Below are 23,739 nucleotides of genomic sequence, written 5' to 3'. Positions count from 1 at the left end.
AGGCCCTAAACAACTTAGGGAGAACCTGTCTCAAAATGTAAAATAAAAAGGGCTGGGAATGTAGCTTAGTGATAATGTGGCCTTGGGTTCAAACTCCAGTTACTGCCCCTCCCCCACTAAAAGAAAAAGAAACCTTTCTTTCTTGATTGAACTGAGAAAGGGCACTTGACCACTAAGCCAGATCACCAGCCCTATTTTACATTTTTTTAGAGACAGGGTCTCACTGAGTTGCTTATTAGTATCTTACTGTTGCTGAGGTTGGCTTTGAATTCAAGATTCCCCTGTCTCAGGCTCCTGAGCTCCTGGGATTACAGGCGTGCTCCTCTGTGTCTGGCATCTTTCTTTCTTTCTTTCTTTTTTTTTTTGTTTAATTGTTGTTTTATTTTTTGTTGTGCTATTGATTCAAACCCAGGGCCTTGCTCAAGCAAGGGGAGCACTCTACCACTTTAGTTACACCCTAGTTCCCAAATTTTGTTTCTCAAAGTTTTATACATACATGTGAAAAGAAAGAGTTGCAGAATTGCTAATTGCAATAAAAATTCACATTTGCTTTATTTTTGTAGGTACGAACTATGGCTCGAGATTTATATGATGACCACTTTAAAGCTGTTGAAAGCATGCCTCGTGGAGTAGTGGTAACACTCAGAAACATAGCAACTCAATTAGAATCATCTTGGGAGCTTCATACGAATAGACAAGTATGTCATCCTCTTGATTTTTAGTATACACGGTGAATTTTATCTTAATTTTTTTCCTGCCACTATCCTTCATGTTGGGTGTTGAGTAAGGGTCAATAAATTATTATCCTCTAGCTAAACCTGGCCTGCCACCTGATTTTTCTTAATGGTTTTGTGAATTAAGAATGGTTTTTCTGGGGCTGGGGTTGTGGCTCAGTGGCAGAGTACTTGCATAACATGCATGAGACACTGGGTTTGATCCTCAGCCCTACATAAAAATAGATAGAATAAAGGCATTCTATCTATCTACAACTACAAAAAAAATTAAAAAAAAGAATGGTTGTTCTGTTTTTAAATTATTGAAGAATCGAAAGAAGAAAAATATTTCATGACACATGGAAACCAGTCATTGTCCACAAAGTTTATTGACATAGCAATATTCATTTGTTTTCATATTTTCTGTGAATGCTTGGGTCTTACAATGGCATGTTCAGTAATTTATTTACAGTGGGCCCTTTATTAAAAAGGCTACATTGACCTGTGATAGTCATAATTTGCTTTAATAATTGAACTTTTAATCTTATTTAATATCTAATTTATTTTCATGATAATTGGTGTTCTGATGAATTATTATTATCATTTTTTATGTGTAGGGTGGTTGATGTTGAGGATGAAGCCAGGGTTTTTAATATGCTAAGCAAGGGCTCTACCACTGAGCTATATCCCTGAACTATGATAAATTATTTTTAAAAAAAAATTTGGGGGGAGGTGTTCACCAAATTTTGTTTTTCTTTTAGTGTATTGAAGGTGAGAACACTTGGCGAGATTTAATGAAGACAGCTTTAGAAAACCTAATTGTACTCTTGAAGGATGAAAACACAATTTCACCATATGAAATGTGTAGCAGTGGTTTAGTACAAGCACTTCTTACTGTTTTAAACAATGTAAGTTTATTTAGTGAACCAAAGTATAAAATATAGTATAGTTTTTAAAATCTAAAAATTTTTGTAACTATACTTCTGATAGAGTGATTTTATTTTGTTTTTCTATTAGATTTAAAAACTGAGTAAATATTTCTAATTTCTTCAATATTTCTAATTTCTTCAAGTGTATTATCACTTTAAGCCAATTGCATTAAATTATTGAGTCAATTTTGATTTCTAAGTTCTCCAGTTCAGGATTTTTTGAATGAACCATTGAGTCTAAGATTTAACATTAATTACTATTCTGATTTCCTCACAAATTATGTAAAATAAAATAAGGTTTAGGTACCTAAACTATATGAATGAAATTAATTCATGAACAATGAAAGTTTAGGAAGTTTATGTGAATATTTGATAAGTATTTGTTAATAACCTTATATAACTACATAGTTTACCTTGAACATTTCTTTGTTGTGGTAATTTTTTCCCCTTTATTTTAATGAAAGAAAAGATTTCTTCCTATTTCATTTCTACTGGCCATTTTAATTTTTTATGTTATATGTATGTGATGATACACTTTAAACAATTTCATTGTTACTTCAGTGAGTCTTATAGTCCCTTCATAAATTTTTCTGTTTGCTCTGTGTTTCAATTTATTGAACTTACAGTGATTATACAGTGTTACATCATTTAGTAATATCTACAAAATGGTTTTAAAGTACCAGTTTTCTTCTAATGCTCATTAAATAATACTGTAAAAATGGAAAATTTTGATTCATGTAAAAGTAAAATTTGATAATACTTTGCATACTTTGGGAAACATTGATTTAGCAGTGAAATTGTTGACGACCTTATAACATTGAAAAAAAAATCTATTATCCATGGCTGCTAGCTATACAGTGGAAAGAATTTTTTTTGAAAGATTAAATGATTAATGATTTCACTCAAATTGTACTGAGAATTTTTAATATAGTAATATTCATGTTTCCATGATTTTTTGATAAATTTTAGTAAGTTTTTTTGTTGTTGTTCTTTGTCCTTTGTTTTTCTTTAGAGCATGGATTTGGATATGAAACAAGATTGTAGTCAACTGGTAGAAAGAATAAATGTTTTCAAAACAGCGTTTAGTGAAAATGAAGATGATGAGAGGTAAAATCCATGAGCTGGGGGTTTAACTCAATGATCTAGATAATGTGCAAGAAAGCTTATTTAGGGGCTGGAAACGTAGCTCATTAGTGGGAGTTGAAATTTGATCACTGGCTATTTATTTGATGTTACTAGATGATAATTTTTTTAAGGTATGGTAATAATATTTTTTAAATATTTTTTTGTAGGGATACATACTCGAAAATATTCAGGTGAAATGATATGATCTCTGTCATTTCTTCAAAATATATGGGAAGGAGAGAACTAGTTGCAGGTGTAGATAGGCAGCAGTTGAGGATTTAATTCAGTGGCTTGTCTCATACAGGCCAGATGTTGAGTTTGGTCCTTGGCCCTGGTGGAGAGAAACAGATTTGCTATTAGTAGCACATTGCTGAAGCTGGATTATGAGTTGATGAGGGTACATTATTACTATTTTGTGTGCTTTTGAATGTGATTGAATTTATTAAATGAAGTTCAGCTAGTTTAAAATTGACTCAAAAATATATTTTTGATCAGTACATATTATAACTTCATGGATGATAATTTATTGAAATACTGTTATTTAAACTATTGCAAATATTAAAACATACTAATCTTTTAAGTATAACTTTCTTTTACAACTTTATTGTTTTTTATTTATTTTTTATTATCTTTTCGGTGGGTAGAGGTACCAGGGATTGAACTCAGGGGCACTTGACCACTGAGCCACATCCCCAGCCCTATTTTGTATTTTATTTAGAGACAGGGTCTCACTGAGTTGCCTGGTGCCTCGCTTTTGCTGAGGTTGGCTTTGAACTTGCTATCCTCCTGTCTCAGTCTCCTGAGTCACTGGGATTACAGGTATGCGCCACTGTACCCAGCAATATACTAGTCTTGATTAAAGCATCTTTTCACATAAATTGTTGAAGTGGTATTTATTGTATTAAATCTTATGGGTGGTTTTAAAAGTTTCTTGATCCAAATTTTCCAATTATTTTCCAGAAATGTTATGCCAAATTATACCTTTATAATGTGTGATAAAGTGTATGTTATAATACCCTTGACATCATATATTTTTATTTTTAAAACTTCTTGGTGGACACTGTGGTGCATGCCTATAATACCAGCAACTTTAGTGGCTGAGGCAGGAGGATTGCAAGATCAAAAAGAGCCTTAGTAATTTAGCAAGGCCCTAAGCAACTTAGTGAGACTCTGTTTCAAAATAAAAAGGGACTGGGATGTGGCTCAGTGGTCAAGCATCCCTGATTTTAATTACCAATACCAAAAAGAAGGAAAAAGAAAAAAATTGCCAGGCATGGTGGTAAATGCCTGTAATCCCAGCAACTCAAGAGACTGAGTCAGGAGGATCCCAAGTTTAAATGCCGCCTCAGCAATTTAGTGAGACCCTATCTCAAAATAAAATATAAAAAAGGGCTGGAGATGTGGCTCAGTGGTTAAGTACCTCTGGATTCATTGTCTGGTACCAAAAAAAGAAAACAAATTCTTTTGCTGGGTGTGTTGGCACATCCTGTAACCTCAGCTATTTGGAAGGCTAAGGCAGAAGGATTGAAAGTTTGAGGTCAGACTCAGAAATTTAATGAGACTGTCTCAAAATAAAAAATAAAAGGGCTAGAGATGTAGCTCTGTGGTAAAGCACCCTGGGTTCAATCCCCAGTACTGTCAAAAAAGAAAAAAGAAAGAACAAACATGAAGAAACATAAAACTTTGTTGTTGTTTTATAGAAATTACACTTCTTTTTGTACCCATGAAGAAAGCAGAGGACCTACTATTATAGATTATTGTAGTTTCTGCATGAACATTTTCATGCCTTTACATCAAAGCTCTTAACAATTATTTTTCTCTTCATAGTCGACCAGCAGTTGCATTAATTCGAAAGTTAATAGCTGTATTAGAATCAATTGAACGTCTACCTCTCCACTTGTATGACACACCAGGATCCACATATAACCTCCAGGTAACCACGAAAATGTTGTTGCTAATATAGATGAATGTATTTGGGAAGAGCAATGTGCTTTCTTTTTTTAGAAAAACTTCCATATTGTATAAAGTAAGAACAATTCTGCTTCATCTTTAAGGTTTTAATTCAAATGCCATTTGATTATTCTTTTTAATGACTCAATATACTGGCATTTTAAATTTTATTGAATTACTGTGGATTTTTTTTTTAAAGAGAGAGTGGGGGGGGGAGAGAGAGAGAGAGAATTTTTAATATTTATTTATTTACTTTAGTTCTCGGCAGACACACATCTTTGTTGGTATGTGGTGCTGAGGATCGAACCTGGGCCGCACGCATGCCAGGCGAGCGCGCTACCGCTTGAGCCACATCCCCAGCCCATTACTGTGGATTTTAATATTATAAGTAATATACTTGATTGATCAATTGTAAGTAGGGATAGGTAGTTTATCAGTAGAAAAAGCAGATTTAAAAAGTTCTTATTCTAGAATTATGTGTTGCATCCTGTTTTATTCCATTTGAGCTGGTATAACAAAAATACCTTAGAGTAGTAATTTATAAACAACAGAAACTTAATGCTGACAATTCTGGGTGCTGGAAAGTCCTAGAGTAAGGTACTATCATATTTGGTATCTGGTGAAGACCTAGGTAAGTCTTCATGTGCAAAAAGGGATGAACAAGTTTCCTTGCCCTTCTTTTATTTTATTTATTCATTTATTTTTGTGGTAGTGGGGATTGAGTCCAGGGGCACACTACTATTAAGCTATAACCCAGCACTTTTATTTATTTAGGATCTCACTGAGTTGCCCAGGCTGCTGTAGAATTTGTGATCCTCCTTCCTCAACCTTCACCAGTCTCTGGGGTCACAGATGTGTGCCACTAATTTTGCCTTACTTTTTATTTTAATTTGCCATGTTGGGGATCAAACCTCAAGATGCTTTTACCACTGATCTGCACCCCACCCAGTCCTGTTTATTTTAAGACATGGTCTTATTAAATTGCTGAGGTTGGCCATGAACTTTTTATCCTCCTACCTCAGCCTCCCTAGTTACTGGGAGTACAGACATAATGCTAACACAACTGGCTGGGGCCTCTTTTTATTAAGGGCACTAATCTCATTTCTTAGAGCTCTACCCTCATGACTTAATCACCTTCCAAAGGACCCACCTCCTAATACTACTACATTGGGTATTAAGGGTAGCTGTTAATAAGTGACTAAGGATTTATATATGTCAAAGCAGTGCCTACTCAAAGCAAACAAAACTTGCCTATACTAGACTCCAACACTAAAAGGCTTATCCAGCAAATTATACTATATTTGTTGTACCTGACTATAGTATTTAAAAAGATATAGAGGGCTACTTTGTGTTTTGTTTAGACAGAGTAATAGGAACAAGGAGACTGTTTGATCCATCCTTCTTAGACTTGGTAAATGAATGAGCTGATGAATAGTCCCAGAGACTGGAAATTTAACCCATTATATAGTCATTTGAACACGAACATCTTGTATTATATACTTTTCATTTTAGAAGATTTGATCCAAAGGCAGGAAAGCCAGGAATGTGCCCTCTGGTAATTTTGCAGTCTGAAATACTATTAAAATGCACATGTAAATATTTAATAATGTTTATAGTAATTAGTTCAGATTTATACAGAAACACAACTACCTAAAATTGCTAGTTCTATCCTTGTTGCTTGTGTATTGGATTAAAATCTATCTTGCATCTTAAAAAGATTATTAGCCTTAGATAATGTAGTATATTCTGTCTTTAAAGGAATAAGCTAGTTAGTTACTTTTCAGAAACTTTCCTGGAAAATTGCAAGTTATAAGTTAGAGATTTAATATTTCTATTAAAGTGTTTTATAATAATTTTACTTAAACTCTTGTATTATATACTTGTTGTTTAGAAATTCTGGCAAGTTTACTTTGTTTTTTTTTCTCAACAGCCAATATCATTTATTCAGTGATCATTTAAAAAAAAACAATTATCAGAAAATAGACATTATTCATCAATCTCTTCGTTATGGCTAGATTTTATAAATCTCAGTTGCTTGCCCAGCCTGGTGACTCCAGGGACAGAACATGTCCCAAAAGATCATGGGAAACAAAAATGATCCTTCTCTTGACAACTTAATATTTCAGAGCCCAAACAATCCCAAAACCATCCAATATACATTATATATTAATGCTTAACAGTAAATGACATATAGCAATAAAACCTATTTTCCTACCAAAAAAAAAAATCTCAATTGCTATAGTCATGTATCATGTAGCATGGGTTATTTTTACACTTCTAAGAAAAAAAGGTATTTTTCTGAAGAATTTTGATCATTTCTGTGTAGATACTTACAAGAAGATTACGATTTCGGTTGGAACGTGCACCTGGTGAAACTTCACTGATAGATCGGACTGGCAGAATGTTGAAGATGGAACCCTTAGCTACAGTTGAATCTCTAGAACAATATCTCCTAAAAATGGTGAGCTTTTGTTCTGCAAGGATATGCTGAAATAAGCATTCTCTATTGTGGTTTAGCTTTTCAGAACAGTAGTTAGGGATGTATGTATTAAATGATGTTATATAGTTTGACCCAGTAATTCCATTTTTTTAGGAATTAGTTTTAAGAAAATAATCTTTTAAGCTAGGCATAATGTCTCGTGCTTATAATCTCACTGACTTGGGAAATTGCTCAGCCTGGGCAACTTGGTGAGATACTATCTCAAAAAGTAAAAAGAGCTGTGGATGTAGCTCAGTAGTAGAGTGCTTGCCTACCATGTGCAAGGCCCTGAGTTCCAAACCCCAGTATGACAAAAAATAAAAATAATAATAATCTTGTGTACACTGTGAATGCCTTCTACATAAAGATGTTTGTTATATTAGTTTGTAATATTGAAATAGTGTATACAGTCTTAATGCCCATCAATAAAAAATCAAGTGTGTAATTATTTCTTTAAAAATTAAAAAAAATTATTTTAACAGGTAATTGATAATTATTTCTAACAATTTTAGTATTATATGGCTATTAAAGTTTGTGATGATTAAAAATAATTGAAAAAATGCTTTTGTATGCTATCATCAATATCTTTTATTCATTGAAATAGATAAAAGAAATATTTCGATATTAAGTAGTGGGGTGCCTCTATTTTTTTATATATGGTATTCAGTATTTATGTAGGTATGTATGTATTGGTGCTGGCAATTATTTTTCCATTATTTTAAAATGACCATTTTTTGGTTTTAAATTAATTATTTTTTTCCATATTTTTACCAGTGTATTATAATTAAACATAATGGTGGTGTTTGTTATATATTCTTACACGCACACTATATAAAATGAACATTTGTTATATTAAAATAAATATAATAACAACAACAACAACTTGAAAATTTCATTATTAAAGGTGAATGTCTTCCATATTTTGCTTGGTTTAGGTAGCAAAGCAGTGGTATGATTTTGACCGATCTTCATTTGTTTTTGTTCGAAAATTAAGAGAAGGGCAAAATTTTGTATTTCGGCACCAGCATGATTTTGATGAGAATGGAATCATTTACTGGATTGGGACAAATGCAAAGTAAGTCATTCGTTTTAAACTAGTCTGGCAGGATTCACCTGAAAAGAAGTCTGGATAGTCAAATAAAATTTGAGTATCCTGCAGTTTAAGGAATTTTTTCTTGCTGATTAAATTTAAGATTATCCAAATTACTTCTTATGAAGAAAAAAAGTCTTAAGTTGCTAATTGTAGAATTTAACTAGTACAATTTTATATTTAAAAGCTAATGAAAAAATGCAGAAATGTTAATTTCTAATTTTTCTTTATTTTTCTGTAGAACTGCATATGAATGGGTAAATCCAGCTGCTTATGGACTTGTAGTAGTAACATCTTCAGAAGGAAGAAATCTACCTTATGGTCGCTTGGAAGACATATTGAGTCGTGATAATTCAGCTTTAAATTGTCATAGTAATGATGATAAGAATGCCTGGTTTGCCATAGATCTGGGTCTCTGGGTAATACCATCAGCATATACTCTTCGTCATGCTCGTGGTTATGGAAGATCTGCCCTGAGAAATTGGGTTTTCCAGGTATCCAAAGATGGACAGAACTGGACTTCTTTGTATACCCATGTTGATGACTGCAGTCTCAATGAACCAGGGTTAGTTGAGGAGTCTTTGCAAATTGGAAAACTTAGTAAAAAGCTTTGTTTATTTTTATAGTTGTGTACTCTAGAGTTCTCTTTGTGAAATAATGAAGCAAGATTTTCTTTTTGTAAACAAAATCACTTGATCTGTACTTAGGCATTAAAGCTTTGAAGTATTGGAAACTTTGTCAAAAAGTTTAGGTTAAAGATTAGTAAAAAGCTGAGCATATTTACTTTAAAATTTTGTATGTATGTGTGTGTTTAGCACATGAGTAGAAACAGCAAAAAAAATGGGATTAGTTTTCTATAAACTCTCCATACAGTCACATTGTACACACGAATATTCAACAAATTAACAGTGGCTCTTATTTCAAAGAAATTTGTTCTATTATGTTTTGCTTATTTATTTGTGGTTCTGGGAATTAAATCCAGAGCTTTGCATATGCTAGGTAGGCAGTATGCCACTGATAAATATCCCCAGTCCTCGTAAGTTTTACTTATACATTATGTCACATATCAAGGGTCATTACTAGAATATGGGGTTAAATTTCTTGCTGTGTTTGACATATTATGAAAAGAGCTTCTTGTCATTAGGATTAATAGGTAATATTTCCTATCTTTTTAAGCTTTGGAGTTAAAATTTTAAATATATTATTTAAAACTTAGCAGGAATTAAAGAACTTTTTTAATCATAAAAGCTTACTTCTTTTCCTTGTAAGCTTTGTTTTATATTTAGATATTAATTGAATCTTTTAGTGTTATGAGTCAAATTAATAATATACTTTTTTGGGGGGTTTGGGTACAACATTTCAGTTTTAATGTGTCTTGACCCTTTCCCTCATTGATTTCTTGATTCTTGTAATGAATTGCTTAAAGAAGATGAAAGTTTGTTTTTCCTAAAGCTCTCTATTATGGAAGAAATCTTCCCAGCTTTTTTCTTTTTTATCTGTGTGAAACATCTTTTTTATCTGTTTAAAAACATTTTTCTCTAACACATTTATAGGTCAACTGCAACTTGGCCTCTTGATCCACCAAAGGATGAAAAGCAAGGGTGGAGACATGTGAGAATCAAACAAATGGGGAAGAATGCTAGTGGACAAACACACTACCTCTCACTATCGGGATTTGAAGTTTATGGCACTGTAAATGGAGTATGTGAAGATCAGCTAGGTAAAGAGAGGATATGAGATTTTTTTTTTTAAACTTACAACAACAATTTATTTATAAAAAGTGATTTGGATTATATTTCTGAAATTGGTCCATTACAGGGAAAGCAGCTAAAGAAGCAGAAGCTAATCTTAGAAGACAGAGACGTCTAGTACGCTCCCAAGTTCTGAAATACATGGTTCCAGGAGCTCGTGTTATCAGAGGCCTTGATTGGAAATGGCGTGATCAGGATGGCAGTCCACAGGGAGAAGGCACTGTCACAGGAGAACTACATAATGGTGAGTAGGTCTAGCTTAGCACTTATAATATAGAAGTACTTAAATTTTAAGAATTTTTTTGTTATTTGGGATAATTTTATAAATTGTATAAAAGTATCCGGACTATATAGAAAAAATGATAATGATTTCACTTTAAAGGAAAGATATTATGTAGAAATAAAAGAAATTTTAAAATTCTTGGGTTTTGGGGCTGGGGTTTTGGCTCAGCAGTGGAGTGCCCGCCTAGCGTGTGTAGGGCCCTGGGTTTGATCCTCAGCACCACATATAAATAAATAAATAAAGGCATTGTGTCCAACTACACCTAAAAAATAAATATTAAAAAAATAAATAAAATTATTTATTTTAAAATGACTAGAAACTGCTGTCATTTTAAAATGATTATCAAGCTTGTCTTTTTTTTTTTTTTAATTTTCTCAAGTTTCCTTTGGGCTCAGCTCTAATTTCTTATGCTTAACAGGATTAACGTTTTTACTTATTTTTCAACAGAAACAGCTTCTATTTTTTAGTAGATTGTGATTATTTCACAGTGCTGCTTGGTCTACCAGCTTTTGGGAGGAGAATTTAAACTTTTATGTTAAGTAGGACTTACTGTGTAAATCAATTTCATTTTTAACCTTTGATGGTATAGATTTTAATCAAGTCCTTATCCACATAATAAATTGCTTGACTCTCAAAGCAACTACTGAGGCTGATTTTTTTATTTTTAGTTGTAGGTGGACAAAATACTTTTATTTATTCTTATGCCATGCTGAGGATCAAACCCAGTGCCTCATACATGGAGGCAAGTGCTCTACCACCGAGCCATAACCCCAACCCTGATTTTTTTTTTAAATAACTCTAGGACTGATTTATTATATAATTTGCCAAAATAATAGTGGGTTCATTCCTGTCAATTTTGCCTAATATTAAAATATAAAATGTTCATATTTTCAACTTCTACCAAAAATTTAAAGTGACAGTGCTTAGGAGAATAAACTAACTTTTAATTTCATAATATATTTGTGTTTTATGTAACAAAGTCATTTATTTAAATAAATCCTTTGATTTTTATTGCTTGTATGATTCTGAACCTTGAATTTATCAAATGAATTTATGTACCACAAAACCCTAATTGTAAATCATTATAATCAAAGCAGGTTTGCAGTGAAGCAAAATTTATAGATACTAGTAATAGTTGAGATGACAATAGTACTGTTCAATTTAGAAATTTAAAATGTCATCGCTTTTAGGTATCTTGATTCTTATAGTAAGTTTATATTCTGTTTCCCCTGAATTGTTTTGGCCTCAAAGGGTATGACTTAGTAAGAAGAGGCTAGTTAGGTACATGTGAATGTAATTCATTTTTCTCTGGTTGCAGTCAGCTGAAATAACTGCATAAGAAAATATGAAAAAGAAAGAGAAAATAAGAATCTTAGTTTCAGAATTTATTATTTAAGAAAGGCCTATTCTTTGCTAATCTTACAAATGTAGAGATTCAGTTTTGGTTTAAAACCTTTATGTCCAGAAAGTTCTTAACTTTCAAATACTTGAGCCAACCATTTCTAATAATGACTAGTCTTTGCTCATTTTGGGCATAGGAAGAGTTGAGAGTTTCATACCTCTACATTTAGGTATAGTGTGTATCTCTCTTTATAGTTCTACTAAAAGGTTTTAGATCCCAGTTTAAACAAGCCTACTAAATGATTAACATTTTTTAGTATTTTTTCTCCCTTCTGAAGAATCTCTGTGTTGATAGGGATATCCATTTATTTCATAGATATTGACTACTTACAGTGTAAAGCCATTTTCTTGAAATTCAGATCTTCAATGATCAAGAAAAAGTATGATTTCCTGCCTTTTAGATAAAGCTAACATGATTATAAATTTGATTAGAACTGTGAAATAATTTTTTTACCAATACAAAACTCATTTTTATTTGGGATTGGAATGTTGTTGAACCTTTCCTTTTCTCATGCTTTTCTGTATAGCAGAAGAGATAGTTAAAGTGTTGATTCTTCAGAGGTTATTTCAGTATACATAATACATTGAAGCAATTGAAATCTCATCTAAGCTACTTATGTAGATTTAGGGCAGTCAGTTTTCCTTTCAAAGAATTCATGTACAGACAAACCCCACAGGTAATGCAATATACTTAAACCCCTCTGAGCTTTATCATAAATATAAATGAACCTGGTGTAAGGGTGGTTGGGCAGCTGAGTATGTCAGTGGATGTGTATCCTGGAACTTGCACTCTGTGCATGTGGGTAAAGTACTTTTAAATTTTCTAAAAGCTTGGTATACTTAAAAAGAGTAAATGTTTTTTGTGTTTGTTTTTTTTTTCCTGAAGTAATTGGCTTATAAAACTAAAATAAAATAGTAAAATTGTTAATTTCCTCTCTAATGGGCAATTTCTCTCCCACCACTTTTTTTGGGTTCCCTTTGGGCTTTTATAACCTTTTTTTATTTTAAAGTATTTTCCAAACACGAGTAACTATAAAATTGAATATTATGATGCTCAATAGTTCTTTATGTATTATTAGCTTTAGAGCATATAGGTTCTCATAAGAGCTAAGCTGTTTTTAAGTTTTGTTTTAAAATTTTCTGTGCTTATTCAAATTTATTAAACTTAATCATAAGAGAATCAAATAACCACTGAACTTTGAGAACACAACCGAAATGCTAATATAATGTTTAATTTGAGCTAGTAACCTAAAATTTCTATAAGTGATCTATGAATATTTTATTTTAGAGGGTTTAGCCCTCTTTTTAGATAGTAGGGTGGCACTTTTTTAAGAAAGAAATTTGACCATGTAATCATACCTAACAATTTAAAACCTTTTTATTTATTTGCTGAAGTTGCAGTACTTAACCATTTGCATCAGTCTTTTAAAATTTTTTAAAAATTCCTCCATTTGATATATAACACAAAAGATATAAACACAACCACTAACATTATTTTTAAAAAATCACTAGTCTTCAACAGTTCAAAAATAAAAGAGTTTCAAAAGGTTTCCCAGAAATCTTTTGTACAGTACATATTTCTTTTCCTTAATATAATTTTATTATTAGAGTTTAATAATTCAGACATTCAAATAGCTAGATTAATCATGTATAGTCAAAAAATATTTCAGTTGATTCAAGTCCAAAAATTTACATTTTAGTTGGCAGACCTTAAATGATTGTAGAAATTCAGGAAAGTACAGCACTGATGAAAAGCTGATCCCATGTTGTGGAGCTACTATCTGACACGCTCCTGTCTACTTTCTGCTGGGTCTCACAAACTCCTGTCCCTTTCCAGGCTGGATTGATGTCACCTGGGATGCTGGTGGCTCAAACTCTTACCGTATGGGCGCAGAAGGAAAATTTGACCTCAAGCTTGCACCAGGGTACGACCCTGATACAGTGGCATCACCCAAACCTGTTTCATCCACTGTTTCAGGCACAACGCAATCATGGAGCAGCTTGGTGAAAAACAACTGTCCAGACAAGACATCTGCTGCTGCAGGCTCCTCAAGTAGAAAAGGAAGCAGCAGTTCTGTGTGTAGCGTGGCCAGTAGCAGCGACATCAGCTTGGGTTCGACCAAAACGGAACGGAGATCAGAAATTGTAATGGAACACAGTATAGTTTCAGGAGCTGATGTACATGAACCAATTGTTGTTCTTTCATCTGCTGAAAACGTCCCTCAAACAGAAGTAGGGTCATCTTCCAGTGCAAGCACCAGCACCTTAACAGCGGAAACGGGAAGTGAAAATGCTGAAAGGAAGTTAGGCCCTGATAGTTCTGTTCGTACTCCTGGGGAGTCTAGTGCAATATCCATGGGAATTGTTAGTGTTAGCTCTCCTGATGTTAGTTCTGTATCTGAATTAACTAATAAAGAAGCAGCTTCACAGCGACCCCTTAGCTCTTCAGCAAGTAACAGACTGTCAGTGAGTTCTTTGTTGGCTGCTGGGGCCCCTATGAGCTCTAGTGCAAGTGTACCTAACCTGTCCTCAAGAGAAACATCTAGCTTGGAAAGTTTTGTAAGGAGAGTGGCAAACATAGCACGGACTAATGCCACGAACAACATGAACCTAAGCCGAAGCAGCAGTGATAACAACACTAATACTTTGGGGAGGAATGTGATGAGCACAGCAAGTAAGTGAGCTTTTCCTTATGGAACCCCATGCTTTTTCCACTGGAGGGATATAAAATAGCGTCTCATATATTCATGTGTAGTGGCTGCAGTCTTTAACAAGATCATTAACCACATTGGAGATGACATCAGTTTTAACACTTCAGGAATACGAGGTTAAGTTTTATAGAATTACAGTATTTTAAGACTTGAGCTCAGGTATGATAAAGAATCTTTTATTCTAAAAGGATAAAACAATAACACATTTTTCACTACTTTGTGATAATTGGTTTAGCAAAGTTGCATGAAGAAATAAACAATGATTAAATATTATAGTCCATTGAAACCAAAGCTTTGCCCTGGTATAGCTTTTTCTTAGCCCCTGAATTAATTTTAGCTTCTTAAAGTTGTTTAATTTAAGAGACTAATGGGTCAAACTTATTCCCTTGAAAAATAAATTGGGAATTATTTTCATTGCTTGTTTCATTTTTTTAAAAAGCTAGGCTTTATATTTTTAAAAATAACAGTACTATAAAAACAAGAATTTTTAGTTGGATTTCAGTTGGGTTCCCAAAGTTGCTGCTTTTCAGCCTTTTATTATTAGTGTGTTTCATGAACTCTAAAAAAATGTAAATCTTGTTTTTTTTCAAGGTTCCTACAGTTCTGCCTATTTATACTGATTTGCTTTATTTTTATGTTTAGCTTCTCCTCTTATGGGTGCTCAGAGTTTTCCCAATTTGACCACACCTGGTACTACATCCACAGTGACTATGTCAACATCCAGTGTTACTAGCAGCAGCAATGTAGCTACAGCGACAACAGTTTTATCAGTTGGTCAGTCATTAAGTAATACTTTAACCACCAGCCTCACATCAACTTCCAGTGAGAGTGATACAGGTCAGGAAGCAGAATATTCCTTATATGGTAAGTTATAGTTTAAAGTAAAATTATTTAGAAATTTATGTAATGATGCTTTTATTACATTTATCTCATGGGATATTTTTAACTTTTAGTTTAAAAAGAATTATTCCTTCTTATAAATATGGAATCTTTATGTAAGATGGAGAGACTATTAAAAAATTCATGATTATAAAGAAAGTACACTCTAGGAACTTAGATGTGTTATCCTTTTTTACTTTTGTGTTTAATGAAGAACTGTAGTAAACAAAGATTTGTACCTTTATCAATAAAAGAATCGGTATAACATATTAATAAGCTTTGTAAAGTGATATTCCTTGATATTACCAGGGTCTTCTGGAAATAATTCCCTAATTGGGTAACATTTGAATTTTGTTAGTTAATTAAATTTTGCTTAGAAAATGTTAGAGTTATATCATCATGTCTTCTATGCTGTAGTCAGAGATGTAGTTATTTGATTCAATTGAAATGTGTATTTTATTAGAAAAGTGATACTTTCTAGAAAATGTAGAAGAAAATTAAAACCATCTAGTCCTCACATTTTAAATCTGATTTGGGGCATGTCATATGTATGTTTTGTTTTTAGTAAAAAGAGATTGTATCTTTTTAGCCAGCTCTTTTAATTTAGTACCATTTGAAAATATTTTCACATTGTTGAATGGGTTTCTACAAGATTTGAAATGATTGTATTTGTATGTTTCTTTAGGATAAATTCCTAAAAGAGTAACTACTAAATTGTCTTCCAAAAAACTTGCATTCCCATGATTGTTTGAGTACCCTTTACACACATCCTTGATCATATCACCTATTCTTTTTTTTTTTCCTTTTTCAGTGCTAGGAACCCAGGCCTCACACATGCTAGGTGAGCACCCTAACACTGAGCTACGGCCCCCCAGCCCTCTTCTTTATTTAACAATTGTTTTTTGTAATTTCAAAGACAAAATTTATATGAAAATATATTTTAAGTACTATTTAACCTCCTTTCAATAGGCGCTCTCGCTCTCTCTCTCTCTCTCTCTCTCTCTCTCTCTCTCTCTCTCTCTCTCTCTCTCTCTTTGGGACTTGAAACTGGGACCTAGAACTCTACCACTGAGCTATAATCTGAGCCTTTTTTAATTTAGAGACAGAATCTTGCTAAGTTGTCCATGCTGGCCTTAAACTTGTGATCCTTCTGCCTCAGCCTCCTGAAGAGCTAGGATTATAGTTGTGTATTACACTATACCATGCCCCGTGATTCCCCCCCCCCCCCCCAGTCTCTGGCCTCTTATCCAAAGTCAAAAAATTTGATCTGATGTTTTACGTGTTTTTGGAAAGTGGAATTTCTATTTCTACTTTGCCTGTTAAGTGTATTTTCAAAAATGATGATGATTCATTACACCAGTCTTAAAATTTATTGTTATTTTCAAATTTATTTTTTCTCAGAGGGGCCCTCTTCTCCTTCCTACTCATTTGTTAATATGTTAACTTCAGGCTTTAGTTACTAGTCATGTGAAGTTTAAGAAAACTAGATATGCTAGTGAGGAAAAGTAGTTAAAAGTTAGGACTACTAGTCAGTTTTTAAAAATTATTTTTAGGTTCTGAAAATTTCTTTTTCTTCTTTCCTAAAACTTTATGACTCTTTTAAGTCTGCTAATATAAAGGATCAGAATAACATCAGTTCTTCTAATATCTATGTGTGCAATGTAAACTTTTATTGTGACATTTTGAAAACTATGATTTGACTGTTGTATGAAAAAAGGGAAAATGAGAAAAATTGACTTCAGTAAATTGTAATATATCAGAGACAAATTTCAGTATATAAAGTTGTGTGTTCCATAAGTGATAAACCAAAAATAGAATTGGTTTATTTTCTGTACCACGATATCCTGTTCATGAGAATTGCTGTGTAAATTATAAGATGGCCCTTCTTATATCTTAGGGGTTATATATATTATCAAATTTAAGATGCCATTAATTATAAGACACCATTTTTTATATTACTAAAGCTAAAAATGTTGCCCACTTAAAATGCTGTCTTGTCAGCAATTGTGATACATATTCTGATTTCAGAACATTAAATGTTAGAAAATGTGATCTTAAATTCATTTAGTATCAGGTCTCTTCCTTTGACTGGTCATCCAATAAATGGCATTAAATATATAGTCCTAATTATTGGACTAAAAACATATTTGGTTCAAAGGTGTAGATGCAAGTTTCTTATAAATAACCTTCTGGAAGTTCTTTAGGAATATAGAGTACCTCTTTTGTTCAGTTCTGATATTATTTTAGGGGTTTTTAGTCCCCTTCCAGATCCAGTAAAAACTTCCTTTTTAACCTCATTAGTTCTCTTTTCATTTTCAATTCTTCTTTTTTTTTTTTTTCTTTTGTACCAGGGATTGAACTCAGGGGCACTCGACCACTGAGCCACATCCCCAGCCCTAGTTTTTGTATTTTATTAGAGACAGGGTTTCACTGAGTTGCTTAGTGTCTTGCTTTTGCTGATGCTGGCTTTGAACTCATGATCCTCCTGCCTCAGCCTCCCAAGCTGCTAGGATTACTGGTGTGCGCTGCCACGCCTGGCTTCTTACTGATCTTTGACCTTTAATATTTCCTTGCAAATCTATGCCATTGAGCATACTTTTTTCGGGGGGAGGGGTACCAGGGATTGAACTCAGGGGCACTTGACCACTGAGCCACATGCCCAAGCCTGTTTTGTATTTTATTTAGAGACAGGCTCTCACTGAGTTGCTTAGCACCTCATTGTTGCTGAGGCCGGCTTTGAACTCTTAAGATCCTCCTGCCTCAGCCTCCTGAGTGCCTGGGATTAAGGGTGGGTGCCACCATGCCTGGCTTGTTTTTAGTTCTTAAGAACAACTTGTTAGTATTCTTGTTTATGTGGGACAATGTAAATTTGACCCAAATCTTCACTGGGGGAGAGATCCTAAGAAGGAAGGAGATAAAAGAAATTCAAGATTATTGAACTTCCTATGTGGTAGATAATTGAAAGATGCTATGTATATTATTTCATAGCAAATGTTCATTATTCTTAAGTAGTTATTATTAAGTAACATGCCAGGTCTAAAGCCAGGATTCACTAATTGGCTTCTATTTCCTTCATAAGATCTTTCATAGCTTATATTTATATATTTATTTTTTACTTGTTAAATGCCCTTGTCTCCTACAGGCTAATAGAGACTGAGACCATGTCTGTTTTGTTTATAACTATATATGCACCTAGTGCCTAACTCTGTTCTTGGCACATAGCATATGCCCAATAGATATTTGCAGGTAGAATGAATTAATCCAAAGTGTTTCTTTCCACCATATTGTGGAATATGGTATATTCCTGCAATATTTAGAGAATGATAGGGTTGTCTTTGTTAAAAACAGCCTTCATGGTTGCCCTTTTATATAATGATTTTGTAGATGCAAATATAGTTTATAGTCATCTGTTATCCTATGTTGTTTTCTGCCAGGCTTTTGACTATTTCCCATTATTAATCATGTATGTGTGGTGGTGGAAGATGGGTGGTATCATTCAATGGTCTTTATAAACTTGAACCTTTTTTACCTCTGTTTTGTATGGTCTAAAATGCATTTACCTTGCTATTCTTGTTAATTGTGTTGACAGTAGGTTGTTGGTTTTGTTTTCTAGATTTTCTTGATAGCTGCCGTGCTAGTACTCTGTTAGCTGAGCTAGATGATGATGAGGATTTGCCTGAGCCTGATGAGGAAGATGATGAGAATGAAGATGACAATCAAGAGGATCAAGAATACGAGGAGGTTATGGTAGAGAGAAAGTCCCCCTTTCTTTTCACTGATAGGATTTTAAAATTATTTATTCTAATTTGTTATATATGATGCAGAATGCAACTCATTTCATATTACACATATAGAGCACAATTTTTCATGTCACTGATTGTACACAAAATATTTTCACACCATTTGTGTCTCCATACGTGTACTTAGGGTAATGATGTCTAACTCACTCCACCATCATTCCTACCTTCTTTGCCCCTCTATTCACCCCCTCCCCTTTGCTGTATTTAAAGTTTCTCCATTCCTCCCATGCTCCCCCACCCCTCCATCACCATTATGAATCAGCATCCTCACATCAAAGAAAATGTTCGGCCTTTGGTTTTTTGGGATTGGCTTGCTTCATTTAGCATTATATTCTCCAACTCCATCCATTTACCTGCAAGTCCCATAATTTTATTCTCTTTTAATGCTAGGCAATGTTCCACTGTGTATATATATCAGTTTCCCTTTCCATTCATCTACTGAAGGGCATCTGGGTTGGTTCCACAGTTTAGCTATTGTGAATTGTGCTGCTATAAACATTGATAATGGCTGTGTCCCTGTAGTATGCTGTTTTTAAGTCCTTTGGGTATAAACCAAGGAGTGGGATAGTTGTTTCAAATGGTTCCATTCCCAGTTTTCCAAGGATTCTCCATACTGCTTTCCAGATTGGCTACACCACATTGCAGTCCCACCAGCAATATATGAGTATACCTTTTCCCCCACATCCTCGCCAACATTTATTGTTGTTTGTATTCTTGATAGCTGCCATTCTGACTGGAGTGAAATAAAATCTTAGAGTAGATTTGATATGCATTTCTCTAATTGCTAGAGATGTTGAACATTTTTTCATGTTTGTTGATTGATCGTATATCCTCTTCTGAGAAGTGTCTGTTCAGTTTCTTGGGCCTTTTGTTGATTGGGTTATTGGTTAAGATAGGATGTTAATAATTGAAGAGAGGAAATCTAGTCAAAATTAAACTTTGCAGGAAAGAAATATGGCACCAGTTTGAAAAAAGTGGTTAAGAAAAAAACACTTTTTTAGCTGCATGTGGTGGTAACCTGTGTAATCCCAGCGACTCAGGAGGCTGAGACAGGAGAATCATGAGTTCAAAGCCAGTCTCAGCAACTTAGTGAGGCACTAAGTAATTCACTGAGACCCTGTCTCTAAATAAAATACAAAATAGAGCTTTTTTAGTTTTCAGTGGACCTTTTTTTAATTTATTGATACATGGTGCTGAGAATCGATCGAACCCAGTGCCTCACACATGCTAGGCAAGCACTCTGCCACTGAGCCACAACCCCAGCCCTAAAGCTGGGTTTTTAAAATCTTGGCTTTGATGAATCTCTTTGTATTGGAAAACTACTAAAATTTCATACACCATTTTTTTTAAAAAAAACAGGTTCAAAGGTTTGTGAACTTAGGGGCAATTGCACTACCAGGGGTGCCTAACCACTGCACTGTATTTTCAGGGCAGCCCCCTCCCCACTTTTTGTGCTAGGGATTAAATCCACAGCCTGTAGTATGCCAAGTACACACTTCACCAGTTACCTCCGAAATGAATATTATTACCAATCCTTTGAATTTTTTGAGACAAGGTCTCATTAAGTTACTTAGGATCTCACTAAATTGCCTAGCATGGCCTCAAACCTGTAAGCTTCCTAAGTCACTGGGATGATAGACATGAGCCACTATGCCTAGCTGACCACAACTCTTAAAGGTTTTTTTTTTTTTTTTTTTTTTTTAGTTTCTACTGTTTTACAAGGATATCCATGTATTTTCTTAACAGTCATAACATGGAGGAATGAGGCAGAGGCATAAAACCATAATTTGCTCATATTATCAGAGTTAGGTAGAAAATTGGAACCCAATCTTAGCTGTATAATTCAAAACTCTTAATCAACCACTATGATTGTTTTATAATTTAAAGTCATGCTTTTGATGTCTTTTATTGTATTTTCCTATTTAAAAAATGTTTTTTAAACTTGTTGATTGACCTTTATTTATTTACTTATATGTGGTGCTGAGAATTGAACCCAGTAACTCACACATGCTAGGCAAGCACTCTACCACTGAGCTACAACCCCAACCCCAACAAAATACCTTTATTTTTTATGTGGTGCTGAGGATCGAACCCAGGGCCTCACACATGCTAGGTGAGCACTCTACCACTGAGTCACAACAACAGTCCTATATATTATGAATTTCTTTTTCTTTTTTTTTTTAAATATTTATTTTTTAGTTGTAGTTGGACACACACCTTTATTTCACTCGTTTATTTTTGTATGTGGTGCTGAGTATCAAACCCAGTATCTCGCACGTGTGAGGTGAGCATTCTACCACTGAACACAACCCCAGCCCACGAATTTATTTTTCTAAAATGTTAAATATTAAAAAAAGTTGAATTTTTTTGTGTGGTGAAGAAATCCTCAAAATGCTTTCTTAGTATACATTGCTTAGAAAACACATTAATGCTGGGTGTGGCAGCATATGCCTGTAATCCCAGCAGCTTGGGAGGCTGAGGCAGGAGGATTGCAAGTTTGAGGCCAGCCTCACCAATTTATCCAGGCTCTAAGTTACTTAGTGAGACCCTGTCTCAAAATAAAAAATAAGGACTGTGATGTGGCTCAGTGGTAAAACACCCTAGAGTTCAATCCCTATTCCCCCAAAACCAACAAGAAAAAGAGAAGAAAGCATGTTAGCATATTTCTTTACAAAGGAGTATAGTATAAAATACTTCATGAATTTAAAACATTGAATTTATAACTTCTGGAGATGACTAATAAAGAATATGGGATGATGATTATGTGAAAGTTTTTTTTTTTTAAATTAGTATTTTTTAGTTGTTGTTGTACCTTTATTTTTTATTTATTTATATGTGGTGCTGAAGATTGAACCCAGCGCCTCACACATGCTAGGCAAGTGCTCTGCCACTGAGCCACAACCCCAGTGCCATGTGAAAGTTTTTTTAGTGACACTTTTGTTAATATGGATTGATAGTTTCAGGAAGGGCCAAATGGTGGGCACGTGTATTGGTCAAATAATTAGACTTGTGTCTCTTGGCATTTTTTAACTTCAGATTCTAAGACGTCCATCCCTGCAACGTAGAGCTGGTTCCCGCTCTGATGTAACACACCATGCTGTTACCTCGCAGCTACCACAGGTACCTGCCGGAGCAGGGAGCCGACCTATTGGGGAGCAGGTAATATTGTCATGCTTATCTTAATAATTTTTATACACAGAAAAACACCAACCAAAACATCTACAGTAATATGTGGGTGGATTTGAGGTGGAGAGGAGGCAGCTATGAGAGTTGCAAAATGATCTCCTACTGTGTGGCTTCCAAATTAGAGGTAGATTCTGATTTCTCTGGCAATTATGAGTTTCATACTTAAAACCTCTTTATCATTCTGTGCCTAATTGATATGGTAAAATAAGGAAGTAAAATAGCTGTAAAGAACTGCTTAACATTTATTTTGTATTGTAGATAGTATATTACTTATGGAAAAATAACAGTTCATCTTGTAATGTTGAACTGTATGTGGGATTTTGTTTTAATAGGAAGAAGAAGAGTATGAGACTAAAGGAGGACGCCGGAGAACATGGGATGATGATTATGTGCTAAAGCGGCAGTTTTCTGCTTTGGTTCCTGCTTTTGATCCTAGACCAGGTCGTACGAACGTCCAGCAGACAACAGACCTAGAAATTCCACCCCCAGGTATAGTTTGTCTTAGTCATTTAATTTAATAGATATCTACAGTTGGAAAAGTAAGATTTCTTTCTTTTTTTTTTTTAAAGCTATGTTTTTTCCCTCACTAATAAACAAGGCAGATACGTTTTTTATATATATTTATTTTTTAAGTTTTAGGTGGACACAGTATCTTTATTTTGCATTTATGTGGTGCTGAGAATTGAACCCAGTGCCTCGTGCATGCTAGGCGAGCGCTCTATCACTGAGCCACAACCCCAGCCCCAGTAAAGTTATTTATAACCTGCTTATATATGCTTCTTTTGGAAAAAAGTTTTTAATCAGTCCTTGAAAAGGCAGATGTTTTAGAGGAATAAATTATAATTTTGGAGTGGTATTGGTACTGCTGAGATTGAACCTAGGGCCTTGTGTGTTTTAGGCATGCATTCAAATGCTGAACTGCATACTCAACCCACAAATTATTTAAAAATTTTAAAAAACTCCATGTGTTTTGTATTTGTATAGTCTTTAAAGGAAGGCATTATTTAAAAGTGGGACATTTTTAGTGCCTGCCTGTAAATCTCAGCAACTTAGGAGCCTGAGGCAGGAGGATTGTGAGTTCAAAGTCAGCCTCAGCAAAACTGAGGTGCTACATGACTCATTGAGACCCTGTCTCTAAATAAAATACAAAATGGGTGGTGGGGATGTAGCTCAGTGGTTGAGTGCTCCTGAGTTCAATCCCCAGCACCAAACCAAACCAAAACCCCCCAAAAAACTCTTCCCCTAAGAATATTAATGTAGGCCAAGCTGGTGCAAACCTCAGAATGACTTTAAAAGTATTTATATTATCAAAAATTGCCTTAAGACTATCACGATACTAAGAAAAGTTTTAGGAGCTATTAAAAAGAAGAGAGTTCAACAACAAATATATTTATCAACCTAATTATATTTGTGTGTGTGTGTTTACCTCACAATTTACATAT

The 23,739-nt window shown here is 34.0% G+C and overlaps 1 protein-coding gene across 16 annotated transcripts in view; it reads left to right on the top strand.

The window, feature by feature from the left end:
* Hectd1 (HECT domain E3 ubiquitin protein ligase 1) overlaps positions 1-23,739 on the top strand; it is an 86,084-nt gene that overhangs the window by 46,782 nt on the left and 15,563 nt on the right. For 2 of the 16 annotated variants that reach the window (XM_026413911.2, XM_026413879.2), the window contains exons 16-30: positions 564-698; positions 1,475-1,621; positions 2,655-2,749; positions 4,595-4,700; positions 7,044-7,178; positions 8,132-8,271; positions 8,528-8,851; positions 9,840-10,006; positions 10,105-10,281; positions 13,559-14,395; positions 15,075-15,296; positions 16,123-16,152; positions 18,925-19,058; positions 22,148-22,270; positions 22,630-22,786. In XM_026413911.2, the coding sequence (XP_026269696.1) occupies positions 564-698; positions 1,475-1,621; positions 2,655-2,749; positions 4,595-4,700; positions 7,044-7,178; positions 8,132-8,271; positions 8,528-8,851; positions 9,840-10,006; positions 10,105-10,281; positions 13,559-14,395; positions 15,075-15,296; positions 16,123-16,152; positions 18,925-19,058; positions 22,148-22,270; positions 22,630-22,786 (2,929 nt within the window). The remainder of the gene's footprint in view (positions 1-563; positions 699-1,474; positions 1,622-2,654; positions 2,750-4,594; positions 4,701-7,043; positions 7,179-8,131; positions 8,272-8,527; positions 8,852-9,839; positions 10,007-10,104; positions 10,282-13,558; positions 14,396-15,074; positions 15,297-16,122; positions 16,153-18,924; positions 19,059-22,147; positions 22,271-22,629; positions 22,787-23,739) is intronic. The other 14 variants (XM_077799799.1, XM_077799794.1, XM_077799798.1 and 11 more) reach the window with 9 other exon arrangements.

The sequence above is a fragment of the Urocitellus parryii genome, chromosome 6 (genome assembly GCF_045843805.1).
Source record: "Urocitellus parryii isolate mUroPar1 chromosome 6, mUroPar1.hap1, whole genome shotgun sequence".
In the NCBI taxonomy this organism is placed as follows: domain Eukaryota; kingdom Metazoa; phylum Chordata; class Mammalia; order Rodentia; family Sciuridae; genus Urocitellus; species Urocitellus parryii.
Note: the sequence above shows the minus strand (reverse complement) of the source record. Positions and strands in the feature narration are given on the sequence as shown.